Raw genomic sequence first — 16,742 nt, forward strand, 5'->3', positions numbered from 1 at the left:
AGCCGTAGTGCAGAGGTCACACGGGGGATGCCTTGGTAGCTCTCCCTGACACCCTAAGATAGATAACACCCCTAGGAAGGGCACTGCCTCATCCCCGTGTGCCCTGGGTGAGCCCCACTGTCCCTTGACCCCATGCAGGGCTGCCAGTCCCAGCAAGCAGGGCTGCAGGACTCAGCCCCAAGGCCCCCATCCTCCTATGGCCTCCCAGCCCAGCAGCCACACAAACCTTCACAGACAGCTTTGTCACCCATATGTCCTTGCAGCCTGAGAGTGCCTGGGCGAGTCCTCCCATTTTCCCTGCCTCAGAAGACCTGCCAGCCGCCCTCACGCCTAACGCAGCACAAGCCAACTCCACCCTGCTCCTCATGCTACCACACATGAGAAGCTAGAGGGGCTTCTGTGTGCGTGTGTGTGTGTGTGTGTGTGTGTGTGAGAGAGAGAGAGAGAGAGAGAGAGAGAGAGAGAGAGAGAGAGAGAGAGAGAGAGAGAGAGAGAGAGAAAGGGGCCACCCCCCTTCCCCGGAGGCCAGGGGAAGTCGCAGGGCTGCGTCTAAGTCAAAGGCCATGCTCCCATGGAGGTTTTGGGACCAGGAGTGAGGTCTTCCTTTGCACAGGGCAGATTCCTACCTCTTCCCAACCTAGGCTTGTCAGGTCAGCTTTGCAGGAGCGAATTCCTGCAAGCCACCCATAGGACCCTCAGAAATAGCTCTGAGAAGCATTCAGCCTGGGAGGGGGCAGAGGGTCGCGGTGGGAGAGCTGATCTGGAGGTCCGCACGTTCCGCCTGGGAGGGGGCAGAGCATTGCAGTGGAAGGGAGAGCTGATCTGGAGGTCTGCACTGGTCTGTATACCTAGCCATGCTCAAGACCACAGGTGAGGCTTGTGTCTGTACCACGGTCCTTTCTCTGCATCTCTCAGCCTGCTGCCCGAAGGGTCAGAGGCAGGTGGAGATCCAGGGGCAGTCGTATTATGACTGCTAGGGTGACGCTGCCTCTCAACGTGGAAGAGCATGGGAATGCGGTAGTGTGGCAGTGGGGGACCAGACCCTACAGGGGAGCTGCTGAGGCGGCCTGGCTAGGACAGAGGAAACCAGTTCTTTGGTATTTAAAGAAACGAAGAGCGATCACAGAGGACCCCCATCTCCTGAGCAGGACCGAACTGGGTAAGTCTTCATCTTCACAGTAGCTCGGAGGTCCCCGGGAAGAACCAGGCTCAGACCCTCCATGAAGGGCTGTTGTCTACCCTGTGAGGCCCAAACACTGGTCCTACTCAGCCTCCGAGAATGGAGAATGGCGAGGTCAAGGCTGGAGAGGGCCCACCTCCCTCAGGCAACAAGCCACTGTCCTGCCTGACTCCGGCAGTGGCTTCCCAATTAAGATGAGCAGTCATGTGGGGCAGCTGCCTAGACTTTCACAGCCAGCAGCTGAGGCTGCCTCCTTCCCGCCCGGAGGAGGGCCCTCCACTCAAGGCTGAGTCGTGAATGGATTCTCTCACTAAAATTGCATCACTTATAGAAGAGCCTGTGAAGAGTTTAATTTTTTTCCTGGGAAAAGACAATTTCACCCTGCGTTCCGAAAACATTTGCTGAGCCCTGGGTGGCCAAGTCCTGCCTCCCTGGTGCAGCCGGCGGCTGAGGAAGCTCCAACCCTCCCTGGCTCTCCCTGGACAGGCCTCCCAACATCTGCGACAGACCAGAGTGCCCGGCAGTGTCTCTGAGTCTTTCCTGGGGAGCACACACAGGTGGGAGACAGGGAAGGTTTAGACTCCTAGGCTAAACCAAAGTTCCCACACAGTCCATTCACGGCCACGCCTTCCCCTCCAACAAAACAGAAAGTAGGAAACAAGGCTGCCTTTTTAATTGCAATCAAATATGCCGTCTGAAGTCAGTGAGGGCCCCTGAGCCCAGCCCGGGAACCAGAGCAGGCAGCCCACCACCTCGCTGAGGGTAGGGACTGGGGCAGAGGCGGCCGGCTTCTTACCCTCACTGCCGCCTGCCCTGTGTGCCTGGGGTGCCCAGAGTGGTTTCCTCTGTGATCAGCCCAGCCTCTGGCTGCCCGCAGGAGGGAGAGGCAGGGGTGAAGGGGGTGAGCTGGAGGCAGGGACCCTGTTGCACACGCATGCAGACTTTCCCAGTGCTTGGTTGGTTTGTTCTCCTTCTTTGCTAAAATGATCAGATAGTCGTGTGAAGCCGCTGCCGAGCCAGTGGGGAGTGGGACGGCGGTGCTGGCAATGGCCCTCCGCTCCTTGGGCATCCTGGGCCCAGCCTATTTCTGTATTTGGAATAGGAAAAGCCGCAGGTTGATGTTCTTGGCGGCCAGCAGCTTGTTGCACTCCACGGAGTCGATGATGGGCAGCGGCACGTAGTCCGTCTCATTGCTCTCATTGGTGAAGACAAAGTGGTAGATGACGGGACTGATCCTCACATCGTCATAGGGGCCCTTGAGCAGCAGGAAGGAACACTCCAAGGGTGCTGTAACCTTGCTTTTGAGGAGCAGCTGGAAGGAAAGCGTGCGCTTGCACGATAGGTTGGGGTTGCGCTCCGAGTCATTCACACGAGCCTTCAGGACCCATGTCTGGTTCAGCACCGTGAACCTCGGCGTCTCATAGTATAGGCGCGTGATGAAGTCATCCGTGCGGTAAGGCCGGAACTGAACCTCTGTGGAGACAGACAGGGCCGGAAACGGCCAACTGTTAATGTTGGGCAGGGCCTGGTGGTGGTGCCTTCTCCGACCAGGCCAAGGAAGGCTCAGCCAGGGAGGAAGGCGACTTACCGGACCCAGCCAGCTCTACTTGTCACAAGGCAAGACAACGCAATTATGGCAATGGAGGCGCGTAAGCTTTGGTGGAGGGAAAACAACTACAAACAGAATTAGTACCAATTAACTGGAGTCTCGAGGCTGTGGGAGGTCGGGGCACATCTCAGGTGTGGCCAACCCACAGAGCCTCCCTCTTCACCCTCAGCCCCAGTGCCCCACAGGGGCAGGGTAAGCAGACACACAGACAGGATGCAGTTCTGAGAACAAGTGCACTTTATTGGTTCCAATACAGAGCTGCCAGAAAAGCCGGCGGGCAGGCACGTGACGCCTGGTCCTGCCTGAGGGGAACGCAGGGTCCTCAGGTTGCACTGTGATGCAGGCTCTGCCTGGCCATCTGAGGGGCCATCAGTCAGTGGGCAGACCTGCCTGCGCAGTCCTCTTGTGAGCCCACAGCCTGTGGCTGGCAGGTCTCTCTCTGTGGAGGCGTGGACTCTCAGGCAGCCAGTCCTTTCTGCGTCCCTGCCACAACCACTCGTCCCAGCTCACCCAGACCCCACCGTCGGTCAGAGAAGCCAGGGCTGCTCCTAACCTGGGCCATGGCTTCCTGCTGGTGCAGTCCCCTGGACCCTTGGCCTTTATGGCCTACAAAAAGCCAGGCTCTGTCTGGGCAGCTCTGCATGACTGGCTGCCCAGCTGCCCTGGGCACTCTGAGCACGGCCACCTGGGCTGAGCAGTAGAGGGATGGCGTTCCCCTGAGTGGCCCCAGTGTCAGCAGATGCTTCTTGCTGCTCTTTGGCCTAGGCTCTGGCCTGGCTTCTGTTCCCCGACATGTTCAAAGGCGAGCCACAAGATCCAACGGGCATAGCCCAGTCCGGCCTGCCCATCTGTGGGTCTCCACTCCCAGTTCTACCGTATGAGCTGGCACCCTCAGCTTGCTCTGGAGCCCTGTCCCTGAACAGCTCGTGCAAGCCTTAGGAGATGGTGTGGCCACATGAGGGACCATTTGAAGGCAGGGCCTGACTTGATGGAGAACTCTTCTTGGTCCAGGCTCCGAGGGTGACACCCTGAGCTCCCAGGCCTCCCTGAGACACACCCCACTTCCTGGCTAGACTCTGACCACCTCAAGTGTGTGGAGCTGCTCACAGCGGGGATGCCACCTTGCTGGGGTGGGCCAGGGTGGGGAGAAGCTGCTGTGAGAGCCAGGCAGGTGTGCCCTAGGGCCCTGTCAGCCTATCCTATTGCTCAGTCTCCAAACTGTCTTCTTCCCCAAGGCATCCTCTTGGCCAAGAAGCGCTGTACAGAGACTGGCCTTCCGGCACAGCCTGTGCCCCCTCCCCCCCCACCCCCGGCCCTTCTGCCCCAGGCAGCACCTGTGCAGCATGCAGCGAGTGGTAGGGCGCCTCACCTGTGTAGCCAATCTTCTCAAAGCTCAGCAGGCTGAAGATGCTGTTGTACAGCTGCATCTCCTTGCGGTGGCTCTGGTCCATCTCATCGAGGATTTCCATCAGCTCGTTGCCGGTCTTGGTTGGGTGAGCACACGCAGCCTCATGCACCGTCAGCTCATGGAAGGGGCCGTGCCACGGGCAGCCAATGCGCTTGTACTTGCACTGGGTCACCCTGGAAGAAAGTGAGCACAGTGGTCATGCCTGTGTCTGGGACAGGCAGTCACGTCGAGCTACCCTCCAGAGACCATGTCTGCCCCACCGCAAACCTCTCCCTACAGGACACATGGAATGGTAACCCCAGCCAGCCAGGACGGGTTCAGAGCACTCATTTGTGTACATGTGGATGAAGGAGAGAAGGGAGAGGGAGCAAGGCGAGGGGGAGTGCAGGATCTGTGTGCTGGCATGCCTCCTGCATCCACCGCTGCGGGGTCTCTCCTCTACTGGGCAATAAAGTGGCTGCTGACCATGGTCCTGGACCCCACGTAACTCTGGTACTTGGCTACTGCCTGGGACAGTAGGGCTCGTGGATATACAATACTCGTAGCCAATGATGACCAGGCAGGTCTTCCTGCTCAAGGCATACCTTTACTAGGGTGGGCTCTCGGCCCTATCCTGAGCCCCCACCAGCGTGGCTGACCCCTGGCAATAGCAGTTACCTGTCCTGGCACTCCTCTTTCTGGTGCCTCTCTAAGAGGGAGCGGGGAAACTGGCGCAGGCAGAAGCCACACTCTGAGGGCAGCTCGCTCACAGCTTTCTCCACAGCCAGGTTTCGGCAGCAGAGGCTCTTACTGATCTCACAACGACAGTTGGGGCATGTGGCCTGCTCCTCCTTCAGCCGGGCATCTGCTAGTAGGTGGATAAAACAGCCAGCGCACATCAAGTGACCGTTAGTACACTGCGGAGAAGGAAAGGGAGGTGAAGCGCACAGGCCCTCGGGAGGCTCGCGTGTGCATGTGCCGCCTGCCCGCTGGCTCCAGCCAGGTCAGGCCAATTGTCCAAAGGGACCTGAGTCATGAAGAAAGGCGTGTGTGCTGGCTCCAAGTTGAGTTAGTGTCTAGAAACGCTGAGATTCTCAAAGGGGACATGCCAGATTGGGCTCTGTGGAGAGCAAGGTCTTTTCAAGTCATGAAGGGCACCACTACCTGAGGCCAAACTGTCACTGAGCTAACACATCAGGACTCGAAGCCTGGTTTTCCATTTTTCCTGACTTACGAGAATCGCCAGCTCTCAGCCTGGCACAACGGAAGTGTTTAGCTAGCAGCCGCCCATCAGGGAAGCAGACGCTGCTGCTGTACTGAGGCAGGCACCCTCTCCTTGGCTTTCAGAAAGGCTGCTGACAAGGGGACTAGAATTGGCCCTAGCTGACCTCAACCCTCGTACATCCATGCCAGCCCTCGGTGGTGAGTACAAGTGAAGGCCAGTAACTGCTAGCACCCAGGGAATGCAGCTACCTGTCAGGACTTCTTCAGAAGCCTGGAACAAAGCTGCGGCAGGCAGGAAGCTGAGTTGGCCCAAGATGGAAGCAGGTGCGGAAGGGATGCTGAGTTTGGCAGGGCCAACAGGAGCCAGGCCCTCCCCTGCTCAGTGGACAGCAGGCTGCCAGAAGCACTCCCATCCTAGGTGACTCACTCACCCAACACGAGGGCCACTTGGTGCCATCAAGAGATACAGGCTAGATGTGGGCGTGGCTTTCGAGGGGCTGCGGTATGAGGGGAGGCCTGACGCTCACGGCACCACAAAGATGCCTTTCTGCAGTGTGCCCTGGGGAGGAGCTGCCTGCCTATGCCCCACCTGCACAGGGGGGTGCTGGCAAACCTCAGCTGGGGCCTTGCTTCAGGGGCTTTTAGCCCCCACAGGCCAGGCCTGAGATCCAGTGAGTGACAGCATCTGCTGAGCACATGAAAGGCTTGCTTCTACAGCAATGCCACATATTATCTGCATTCAAATCTGAGCAAAGTTAAAAATTAAAATGTGTACTACCGGTGAGGAGTGTGACCTGGCTAAGCTGAGTCTGGTGAACAGGAGGCTGGTGGAGGCAGGTCCTAAATGAGAAAATCCAGCTGTCCTGCCCGTCCCCAGAAGCCTGTGGGAGTGGACTCCAGGCTGGAAGCAGCACAACTGTGGAAAGCACAAGGAACCCAAGTCATAGGTCCTGAAAGCCCCTACCTGCCTGAGCACTGTCTGGGCTGAGGGCTGCTATGGTTTCTGGAAGGCATGTAGGGACACAGCATAGCACCAAATCACCATGTGTTCCGTTCCGGGGAGGGAAAGCTCAGGAGCTTCCCCCTGCCCCGCCCCCACCCCCACCCTCAGGAAGTGAAGCCAGAGACACAGCACCTGATGAACATCCCTGGATGGGGTAACCCAACAGGTCACCAGCAGTGAGACCCTCTAGGACTCACTATCCCAACACTGATCCACGTGGACAGCTCCAGGCCCTTCCTGGTGAGAAGCTGCCTAGGTCTTGGATGAGGATCTGGGCCTGGCTCTTATGTCCAGGGTCCATCAGCCTGTGCAGATTTCTCCTGGCTGCAGCCTGGCTCTCCTAGTGTTTTCAAGCTTGACTGGAGACACTAACTCCTACCTTTCAGCCCACTGAGCCTTTCCTCTTGGTTCTGAGCAGCCCAGGAGACTCAGAAAGGTGTCCTAGGCCCCTCTTTAAGAGAGCACTGAGGCCACTAAGCATGCCACCACTTGCTCCCCATACAGAGTGCCTCCAGAATCTCAGCCAGCTCTGGCCAACACAGGCTCAGGCAGTTCTGTGCTACAGTGATAAGTGCTGATCTTTGTCCTCCTGTGGCTTCCCCTGGGCCTCCTGGTGAATCTACAAGCTGAGGGGATGTGGAGAACCACAGCCCCAACAGCTCAGCTAGGTCTGAGCACAGAAAGGTCCAAGATGTTCTGTGATATACTGTCCCAGCCAAGGGTCAGCCCACACCTCACCTACTGCTGAATGGATGCTATTTAGGTAAACTATAGGACAACACCCAGACCAGTCTGTCCTCTTCCCATAGCAGGTGGTCATCATGCCCCAGAGCCTTCCCACAACTTCCTGAGCAAGACTCAATCTCTACACATGCAGCTATATTCAGCCTTGACACTGGCTGGGCCAGACAGTAGTTGGGCCCAGACCTGTGCCCACTGCCTAGCCAGAAGCTGGGCCCCCAGTTACTCCCTGCAGTGCCGGTGATAGAGCCCATATACAACATACTATACGTCAGCCCCCAAGAGCCCAGGGGCCTCCAGAAACAGCCTCTGCAGTGTCTAGGTGAGTCTGCCTTACTCACCAGCAGCAAGGAAGATCCTGGACCCATCATCTAGGATGACGTCACAGGACCTCCCAGGAAAGGTGCTGGTTTGGAGACATCATGCTGGCTCAGACCCCACTCCACAGGTTACAACAGAACAACCTTGGGCTCATCATTTTCCTCTGAGTAACTGTTTTCTTTATTTTCTTTCTTACTTTTCCTTTTTTGTCCATCATGGGCTTGAACTCTGGGCCTGGGCACTGTCCCTAGCTCTTTTGCTCAAGGGTAGCACTCTATCCCTTGAGCCACAGCACCACTTCTGGTTTTCTGGTGGTTAACTGGAGATAAGAGCCTCACAGTCTTTCCTGCCAGGGCTGGCTTTGAACTGTGATCCTCAGATCTCAGCCTCCTGAGTAGCTAGGATGACAGGTGTGAGCCACCAACTCCTGGCCGAGTGACTGTTTTTCTCAGGTGCGCAAAGTGATGAATTTAATAGATGGGAGACAACAGGGCTGGCAGCAAGGCTTGGCACCCACACCAAACCAGGCTTAGAACAAATACCATGTGTGGCCTTCCATGGCAGAGCCCCTGGGGGCTCTATCAACGGGGAAGGCTGAGGTCCTAGGTCCTTTGTAGATGCTGAGTACGCATAAGTAATCTATGAACAGCCATCTGTACCCACACCTCTGGAACGGCACCTAGTCCTTCCCTCTGCCTTGCTATGGGTAGTTCATGTACAGTCAGCCTATGTATACCTGGGCCAGACCCATCTAAGCTGGCTTTTTCTCTGGATTAAGGGAATTGGATAGATTCACTGGGCTCAAGGGGCCATAAACAAGTCTTAGGAACAGCCTCCATGACTTCCGGTTAGTTACATGCTCCTCACAGTCGGTTGGCTTTTTAGGACCCCTTTTAAACCCTGGGGACTCATTCTTTGCACTTGATGCCAGCTGGCACTCAGACCCATGTGGACAGTGTACCCTCCTGCTCAGGAGGTAAGGGACCATAGGCCCTTGATAGAGAACATTAGTGCCAAATTGCAACCCAGCTGCTTGCACTAACCCCAAAGCACTGCTCAGCCAGGTGAAGGCTCCCTTCCTCTCCAGAGTCTGCCAGTGTCTAGGGTGCAGGCAAAGCTCCACCAGGCTCAGTAGCACCTAGAGGTGTTATAATCCACATACTTAACCCAGCTTTTTGAACCTCCTCTGTCAACCATGGACCTAACAGGATTAGCTCCTTGTCCAAAATCATGTAGCCAGAAAGAAGGAAGGACATGAACTTCAGCATGGCAGAAGTGCCAGGCTGGATTTGACTTTTTTTGGGGGGAGGATGCGGGGGGGGGGGGGCGTCTGTCGTGGGGCTCAAACTCTGGGCCTGGGTGCTTTCCCTGAACCACAGAGCCACTTGCGGTTTTCTGGTGGTTATTTGAAGAGTCTCATGGACTTTCCTGCCCGAGCTGGCTTTGAAACTGTGATCTCAGATCTCAGCTTCCTGAGTAGCTAAGATGACAGGAGAGCCACCAGTGGTGCCTGGCAGATTTGAAGTTCTTAGTAGAGACTTGGCTCAAGCGGTAGTGTACCAGCCTAGCACGTACAAGATATTGAGTTTAAATCCCAGTACTGCCCAAAATAAAAAAACAAATATAAATATAAAAGGAGGTAGATTTAAGCTTTTAGCCAGCTGCATTCAACCTCTCTGATGCTGGGACTCAGGAAGGGCCTACTGAACCCCTGGAGTGTGGTTCCACCTCAGAAATAAACAGGTCTAAAAGTAATTCAAAATGACAAACTACCGTTACAAAAGACACAATCTAGCTACAGTCTAGAAACCCCCCTGGCTTAGTCCAGAATTTTGGACCACCAAGCAGACTTATTTCCAGAGCTCATTAGCCAGTGCTAACAGACCTCAGGCCTTGTGAGCGGTGAGACGGAGCTGTCTCTGCTTCCTAGGCCTTTAACCTGCCAACCAAGTAATCAACCCCCATGCTGAGACTAGATGCAGAGGCAAATGCATTAAAACATATGAACTCTTCCCCTTGAGAGCAGAGACTGCCTGAGTCAGGTGGACATGGATGAGAATCCTTGTGGCAGGGAGAAAAGAAGGCCCTAAAAAAACATACCGCTTCAGACAAGCCCAAGATGAAGAGCAGAAGTGAGCAGGGATGTGGTGAGGACAGCTCAGACAAAAAGCTAGCAGAAGACAGGATGATGCCACAGGGGGCAGGCCAGAGGGAGCAGCTAAACACCATACCAGATGCAAAATGAACCACATCTGTTAGAGCCCTTCTACCCCCAAATGACACTGATCCCTGCACTCATGAGTTCATAAGGGTGAGAATAACTAATGTGTCTTCCTCAACATGTCAATGCTAAGGCTTTAGGCTGGCTGTCATCCACAGAAAGGGTCAGGGCTGCATCTATGCCATGGAGGACCACATCAAAGCTTTGTCTGTTGTGGGGCTTGAACTCAGGGCCTGGGTGTGGTCCCTGAGCTTTTGTGCTCAAGGCCAGCACTCTACCACTTTGAACCACAGCACCACTTCTGGTTTTCTGGTGGTTAACTGGAGATAAGAACCTCACAGATTTTCCTGCCAGGGCTGGCTTCAAACCATGATCCTTAGATCTCAGCCTCCCGAGTAGCTGGGATTATAGGTGTGAGCCGCCTGTGCCCACCTCACACTGAATCTTGTATGAAAGGCTGTACCAAGACAGCTGGGGGGAGCAAGGAAGGTTATGGATGTAACATCCCAGGCACCACTGAGGCTGGGTCTTCCCCAGAAGAGGCATTTCCATGAGCAGAGTTGCCAATAGGTCACACTGCCCCAGGTCTCAGGGTTGCACCCAAAGCAGGGTGTGTGCCTGCCTTCCTGTATCCAGAAGCTCCTATGTGGATGCTCCTGCTGCCCTCCAGACATCCATTGGTGCCTCCCTGGGACTCTCTAAGGACTCACCCAGGACTCAGGGAGGTGGATGTACTTCTTGCCAAGCCAGTTACCCAAGATACACTTAACACCCACACAGAGAACATCAAAGCACACATCTGCTGCACCTTCTGTGGCCCTTAACCTGACATGAAGGGCCACAGCAGTAAGAGCCTTTGCTTGACACCAGAGCAAGTTCCCCAGCCTTTGATGTGTGCATACGTGGGTTTGGGCCACAGGGAAGCTGGCCCGGTGTGCAGATGCAAGGGCTCAGTCTCAGGACCAGGTATATGAACCAATGCTTATACCCCACATCTGCTCTTATCATCATCTAAAATTTCCCTGTCAGCACAACTGACATTTAGCAGATACCCTCTGAAATCATTATGCACTCGGCTAACTCCAGAGGTCTGTAGGGTTTTCTCCAACTCTTCTGACCCCATAGCAATTGCCAGAGCCTGCCTCCAGGATGCACAGCATGGCTGGCACCTAGCCAGTGCCATGTGTTCTGCTGGGGTCAGGCAAAATGTTGCCAGCAGGAGCAGAAGGTGGAGACCGGGCTATGAAGACAGCCTATCAATACGGGTCACTAACGAGGGCTAAAGTGGTAGAACATGCCAGTCTCTACACCTACCCAGACCCCATAGAACCTCAGTGGGGATAGCAACAGAAGCCCTCCAGGGCCACTGCATGTGCTGTTAGGCCATGGAGGCATCTCTGGGAGCTCTGAGACAACAGGAAGCTTCGTTCCTTCCCCCAGCCCCTCCCATCTTAGACAGTACCTGTGTATCTTATATAGTATCTACATTTAGTCCAAGTAAGTTCCAACACTTCTCTAGGGCTCTCCCACAACCATACCTTCAAATTCATTGCCTGTTGATTCTAGGCTTCTGTAAACAAAGGGAAACACCTTGCTCTACATATTACCTGGGGAAAATGCAGGTGGGGCAGGGACAAGTGGCAGGACCACAGGTCAGAGTCAACGCCCATAGCTTCCTTCAGAGGTTTGCATCCAGGGAAGCTGCTGGGCAGTCTAGCCTGGAAGGGCAGCTCCTGCCATCACAATGCTACAGCTGCTCAGCTGCCTGCCTTCAGCTGCCCAGGCCAGAGCTCATTCTCGTCATAGGGCAGGCTGGTTTGAACCAGCCAGTCTCGGAAGCCAGGTCATCATCTGCTCTGAGCAGAAGTGGTGGCTGTATGTGTGGGCCAAGAAGCCAGCATCCAAAAGCCTGTCATGCCAGGTCCGGCTGCAGCCCATGCACAGGAGAGAAAACAAGACTCCCCTCTCCACTGGTTTGTCTTGCTAGAGTCTGACTCAAGGCCCAGAAAAAGAACTCTTCCATCAGGGAGGACCAAGAAGATACAGCAAGGAAAAAGGAGCTCTGAGGAGAGCAGGTTCAAATGGCCTCCAAAGCAAGGGGTAAATGTTAGAACTGAGATCAGCAGCTGAGGACAACCTGGTTGGCTCCTGCCTGACACCCAGAAAGGTGAGTGTCCTGTCCTGGTCACCTGTGTCCTCAGGCCGGAAGAGGATCTGGAGACCCAGAAGTAACAACCTAGATTAGCCTCCAGTCTAAACAGAAGCAGGGAAAGAAACATCCTCCTGACTCCCGGACGGGGGAAGTGGGGGGAAAAAAATTCTGACAGGGAATCCTGCTTTGCTTCTTCAAGAGGCTGAATGTTGAAGTAGAGTAACCAGGGTGGAGAAGGCGTCCACCTGGGCCAGGGAACCCCTCAAAGACCCTGAGTCTAGCTGCCACACTGGGTCTTCAACCGAGGATGAGGAGGAAAGAACTGTGGCACTGGCAGCCTAAAAGCCAGCCCGTGTGGGGCGTCTTGCAGGCGAGTATCCTCTAGACCAGGGATGGGAGAGAGGAGCAAAGAGAAGAGACAAACCCCTCCCTTCTTCCTGTTCTTCGGACGGAAACAGGGCTCCGATGAGCAGAAAGAGATGTGCACAGGAGTTCAGATGTGGAGGGACACGGTTGGGGGTGTGGCTGCCAGAACCCAAGCACTCCGGAGGCCCCGGCCGGCGCCCGGACGCCTCGGAGCGAGGGGCGGCGCTGGCGAGGCGGGGAGCGCGGACACCTGGACGCAGCCCTCGGCCCGGCCAGCCGGAGGGGGCGGGGAGGGCTCGAGGAAGGGACCCTGACGGAACCTGGAAGAGAGGCGGGGTCTAAGGAAGAAAGGAAGCCAGGGCCGGGAAGTGAGAGCCGGAACGCCAAAAGGGGGCTCGAGGCCGAAAGGGGCGCTCCGGGCTCGGCGCGGGCCCCGCGGGCGCGGAGGGCGGAGCGAGGATCGGAGAGGGTACCCGGCCACCGGCCTCCGGGCCCGGCCTCGAGGAGACGCGGCGCCGGGCCGGCGGCCCTACCTGGTACACGGAGGCTTTGGGCAGGTCCAGGCACACGGTGCAACACAGCACCGAGTAGAGCCGCTCCTCCAGCTTCCCGCTGCCGGCCGCCGCCGCGGCCGCCGCCGCCTCGGCCGCCTCGGCCGCCCGCAGCCGCTTCTTGGGCGGCGCGTCGGGGTCGCCGGCCGCCTCCTGCAGCTGCCGGGCGCCGGCCAGGCCCGCCTCGTCCGGGAGTCCGGGCCCCGCCGCCTCGCCCAGCGCCGCCGCCGCCGCCGGCCCCGCGGCCGCCCCGGGCCCAGCCCCGACCCCGACCCCGGCCGGCATGGCACCCGCGGGCCCTGCGGCCGGGCCGCCCCCGCCGGCCTCCTCCGCGCCGGACATCGCGGCCGGCCGGCCCGGCGGGCGGGTGCCGGCGCGCTCGCCGGCTGGAAGTTAGGGGCACCGCGCGCCCCTGCCGGCCTCTCGCCGCCGCTGCGACCCCGCAGCCCGCTTGCCGCGCCGCCGCCTCAGAGGGCCCAGCCCGCGCGTCGGCCCGCAGCCACCCCGGCCACCGACCCCGGCGCGGCCGCCATCTTTGTTTTCGCTGCGCGCCCCACCCCCGCGCGCCACCGCCCCCTTCTTCCCGCTACGTGGTTCCTCGCGCGCCAATAGGAGCGCCGCCCGGGGCCAGACGGGCCGGCAGGCACAGCCAATGGGTGAGCGAGGGCGCCGAGAGCCCGCCCTCTGCCGAAGGTGGACTGGAGAAGGCGGGGTCCAGGCGGCCCGCTGGGGCTGCACACCTGCAGCTCAAGGCCTGCGCGCGAGGGTCGGGGACTGCACCTTGTCCTCCTCAGCGGCTGTGGGAGCGAGCTGCAGTGAGCATCCACAGACTCCCACGACGGGGTGTCCCTGCACCCACCATTGTCCCCAGAGACAGATTTGCATGTGCTGGGCCCTGTCCTGGCTCACTGGAGGCGAAGGGCACGAATGACCCTGACTTTTGCAGGACAGGGTATGCTTCCACGGGATGCAAGCATAGGAACTGCGTGGGAGCGGTGCACTTCAAACCTTAAATCCAATGCTCTGTGTAGCCCCGTTTCCTACCCCTGGGGTTGGAGACTGAGGGGGAATCCAGAGCTAAAGTGAAGGTCTTGGCTTGCACACCTAGAGGGCACACAGGTAGCAATTGAGTCAGCCCCTGAGAAGGATGTGCAGTTCCGGGAGTCACGTGGCACAGCTCAGCTCAGAGGGTCACCTGCCGAGACCAGTAAGGATATCTGCAAACCTACCATGTCTCAAGAGAGCAAGGGGCTCTTCCCAACACAGAAGCCCTCCTAGCAAAGGTGCCAGGAATGAGGTTGCATGCTAATTCCAGCACATCCCCACAGAGAAACCAGATGGAGTTTTAGGGGCTTTAAGATGCTCAACGAAGGCCCTCTAATCCTTCTCAAGCATGGACTAATAATGAGCAAATGCTGGTGGTTCACATCTGTAATCCTAGCTACTCAGGAGGCTGAGATCTCAGGATCTCATTCAAAGCCAACCCAGACAGGAAAGTCTGTGAGACTATCTGCAATAAAATCAGGAAAAGCCAGAAGTGGTGCTGTGGCTCAAGTGGTAGGGCACTAGCCTCGAACACAAAGAGGCTTAGGGATAGTGCCCATGCCCCACGTTCAAGCCCCAAGATTGGCAAAAAAATAAAGAAACAAAAAAGACTTAATTCCAAATTCCTGGAGAAATTTTAAAGTTTATTGGAAATCAAACCTCTTTTGATCCATACCCTTCACATGACCAATTCCCAAACAGACTTGGGACCCAGTCTCTTTTATTCTTGTCTAGGCAAGTCCTTAGAAAAGGGACAGCATTCAGGCTCTGCCCCAACCTGCAGCAGATTCAATTCAGGAAGAATGAAAACCAATGCCTTTAGGAGTAGGCCCCCCAAGAGCTGGCCAGTGGAGGGGAGATGGTAGCCGGGGCAGGGGCCTGTCCTGCTGTATCTATCACTCCCACTGTGAGCGCTGTGCGTGCAGGGCTCGACAGTAGGCCCAACTGCCTGCAGCCAGGGCCCAGCGACAGATGTCTTCCTTCAACAGCAGCAGCAACCTGTCCTCTTCGAGACGGCTTAGCAGGCCTGCGGTCCCCAGCATCACACCCCCCCATATTCCATAAGTGTTGGCTGTGAAGACAGCCACAATGAGGATGGTCACAGCGACCACCAACAGCACTGCCTGGCCAGCGACAGAGCAGCCTTCAGGACCAAGGTGGTCACCAGCCACAGCGAGCACCATGCCTCCTCCCAGTAGCAGGTTGGCAGAGGATCGGTCCCCATTCACCCAGTGGAAATCAAAGGCCAGAAGGGGCAGGCCGATTACTGTCGCCACCCAGGCTCCAGCAAAACAGTCTTCATGTGGGCTCAGCCCTGGGGCCAGCCTGATGGCAGCAGCCAAAGCCTGGAGCAGGAAGCCAGCAGCAGCCCCTCGACTTGACTGTTGATACAGGAAAAGGAAAGACATGTAGGGAAAAGCCAGGAACCACTTTATTTTATTTATTTATTTATTGGTGGTACTGGGGTTTTGAATTCAGGGCCCCTACTACTTAAGCCACATCTCCAGCCCTTTTGTTTTATTTTTCAAATAATGTCAAGAGTTCTTGTCAGAGCCAGGTACTAATGGTTCATGCCTATAATCCTAGATACTGGGGAGGCTGAGATCTGAGGATCGTGGTTTTGAAGCCAGCCTGGGCAAGAGTGTCCATGAGATTCATCTCCAATTAACCACCAGAAAACTGGAAGTGGCACTGTGGCTCAAATGGTAGAGTGCTAGCCTTGAGCAAAAAGCTCAGGGACAGTGCCCAGGCCCTAAATTCAAGCCCCGTGACACGGGTGATCCTCTATACTCAGGAGGCTGAGATCTGAGGATTGAAGTTTGAAACCAGTCTGGACAGTAAAATCCATGAGACTCTTATCTCCAAAAACAAAGAAGTGGAGTTGTGGCTCAAGTGGGCAGAGCATTAGACTTGAGCAAAAAAAAAAAGCTAAGGGACAAAAACCCGGTCCTGAGTTCACATGTGGACCTGAGCCACGGTATCTAGCAAGGACTACCCTTTTACACCATAAACGTTTGGGGGTCTTAAGGAAAGCTGGCCCCAGACTTGCCTCCCGCCACTGTAGTGCAGAGATCTGTGGTGGAGTCTCCACTAAGCGCGGGAGGGCCTTAGGTGTGGAGATAGGGATACTCACCTGCACAGAGCTGGCGGCCGCATGCAGAGACACCGCTCCCAGCACCAGGTGGGACAGGACAGTACACCATTCGCTTCCCGGCTTTGGGGCCATGACAGGAAATTTGAAAAGACAGGAAGGGGATCTTCAAGTCTGGAGAGAGAAACGCACCGAAGCCCTTGCCCTAAGGGCTGCTCTCCAGGAAGCCACGGCTCCACGAGTAGACGCTGAGTTGGGGGACCCCGGAGACCACTGGGCCAACCGAGGAGAAGGACTCTAATTCAGGTGAGAGAGGGGTGGCCAGACGCAAGGTCCGGACTGGGGAGGCAAGAAAGGGAGCCTCGGGACCAGGAGACAGAGCGGCGCCAAGCGCAGGCCGCGGCGGTGGCTCGGGCTCGGTCCCAGAGCCGGGCGAGGAGCCGGGCGGCCGGGGAGCTCCGGGGGCCGGGGAGCCCCGGGGGCCGGGGAGCCGGGCGGGCCGGGGAGCCCCGGGGGCCGGGGAGCCGGGCGGGCCGGGGAGCCCCGGGGGCCGGGGAGCTCCGGCGGCCGGGGAGCTCCGGGGGCCGGGGAGCCGGGCGGGCCGGGGAGCCCCGGGGGCCGGGGAGCCGGGCGGCCGGGGAGCTCTGGCCTTCCGCCGGGCACTGGGCGAGGGGGCGCCGGCTGGAGCGCCGAGGCGGGGTCGGGAGAGGCCAGCGGGAGGCTCTCGCGGGGCGGCGCTGGAGAAGAGGCTGCCGGAACGGCGAGCGGGGTACGGGTGGCCGTGAGGCGCCCGATTGCAAAGGCGACGTCGCCGTCCCCGAGAGGGGCCGGGGCGGGGCTTCGGGGGCCGG

General features: G+C 57.5%; 1 protein-coding gene across 3 annotated transcripts; it reads right to left on the minus strand.

The window, feature by feature from the left end:
• Positions 1–1,501: 1,501 nt before the first annotated feature.
• LOC138806100 (zinc finger TRAF-type-containing protein 1) lies at positions 1,502–16,709 on the minus strand. 3 transcript variants are annotated; one of them, XM_069991649.1, is made up of 4 exons: positions 15,934–16,708; positions 4,855–5,093; positions 4,159–4,370; positions 1,502–2,653 (listed from the first exon to the last, which is right to left on the minus strand). In XM_069991649.1, the coding sequence occupies exons 1-4, from the start codon at positions 16,024–16,026 to the stop codon at positions 2,262–2,264; spliced, it is 936 nt and encodes a 311-aa protein (XP_069847750.1). In that variant the 5' UTR covers positions 16,027–16,708; the 3' UTR covers positions 1,502–2,261. The 3 variants fall into 3 exon arrangements, with proteins under 3 accessions (XP_069847750.1, XP_069847748.1, XP_069847749.1); XM_069991647.1 differs by lacking the exon at positions 15,934–16,708 and adding an exon at positions 12,738–13,301; XM_069991648.1 differs by lacking the exons at positions 1,502–2,653; positions 4,159–4,370; positions 4,855–5,093 and adding an exon at positions 14,423–15,181 and having other exon boundaries at positions 15,934–16,709.
• Between the last annotated feature and the right edge of the window lie 33 nt (positions 16,710–16,742).

Source organism: Dipodomys merriami, unplaced genomic scaffold (genome assembly GCF_024711535.1).
Source record: "Dipodomys merriami isolate MVZ:Mamm:240054 unplaced genomic scaffold, mDipMer1.0.p SCAF_4, whole genome shotgun sequence".
In the NCBI taxonomy this organism is placed as follows: domain Eukaryota; kingdom Metazoa; phylum Chordata; class Mammalia; order Rodentia; family Heteromyidae; genus Dipodomys; species Dipodomys merriami.

Coding starts and splice junctions, on each gene's coding strand:
- LOC138806100 (XM_069991647.1), bottom strand. CDS start 13,097: ATGTCCGGCGCGGAGGAGGCCGGCGGGGGCGGCCCGGCCGCAGGGCCC. Junction 4,371..4,854: donor AAAGAGGAGTGCCAGGACAG/GTAACTGCTATT, acceptor ACTTTCTTCCAG/GGTGACCCAGTGCAAGTACA. Junction 2,654..4,158: donor TGAGAAGATTGGCTACACAG/GTGAGGCGCCCT, acceptor CTGTCTCCACAG/AGGTTCAGTTCCGGCCTTAC.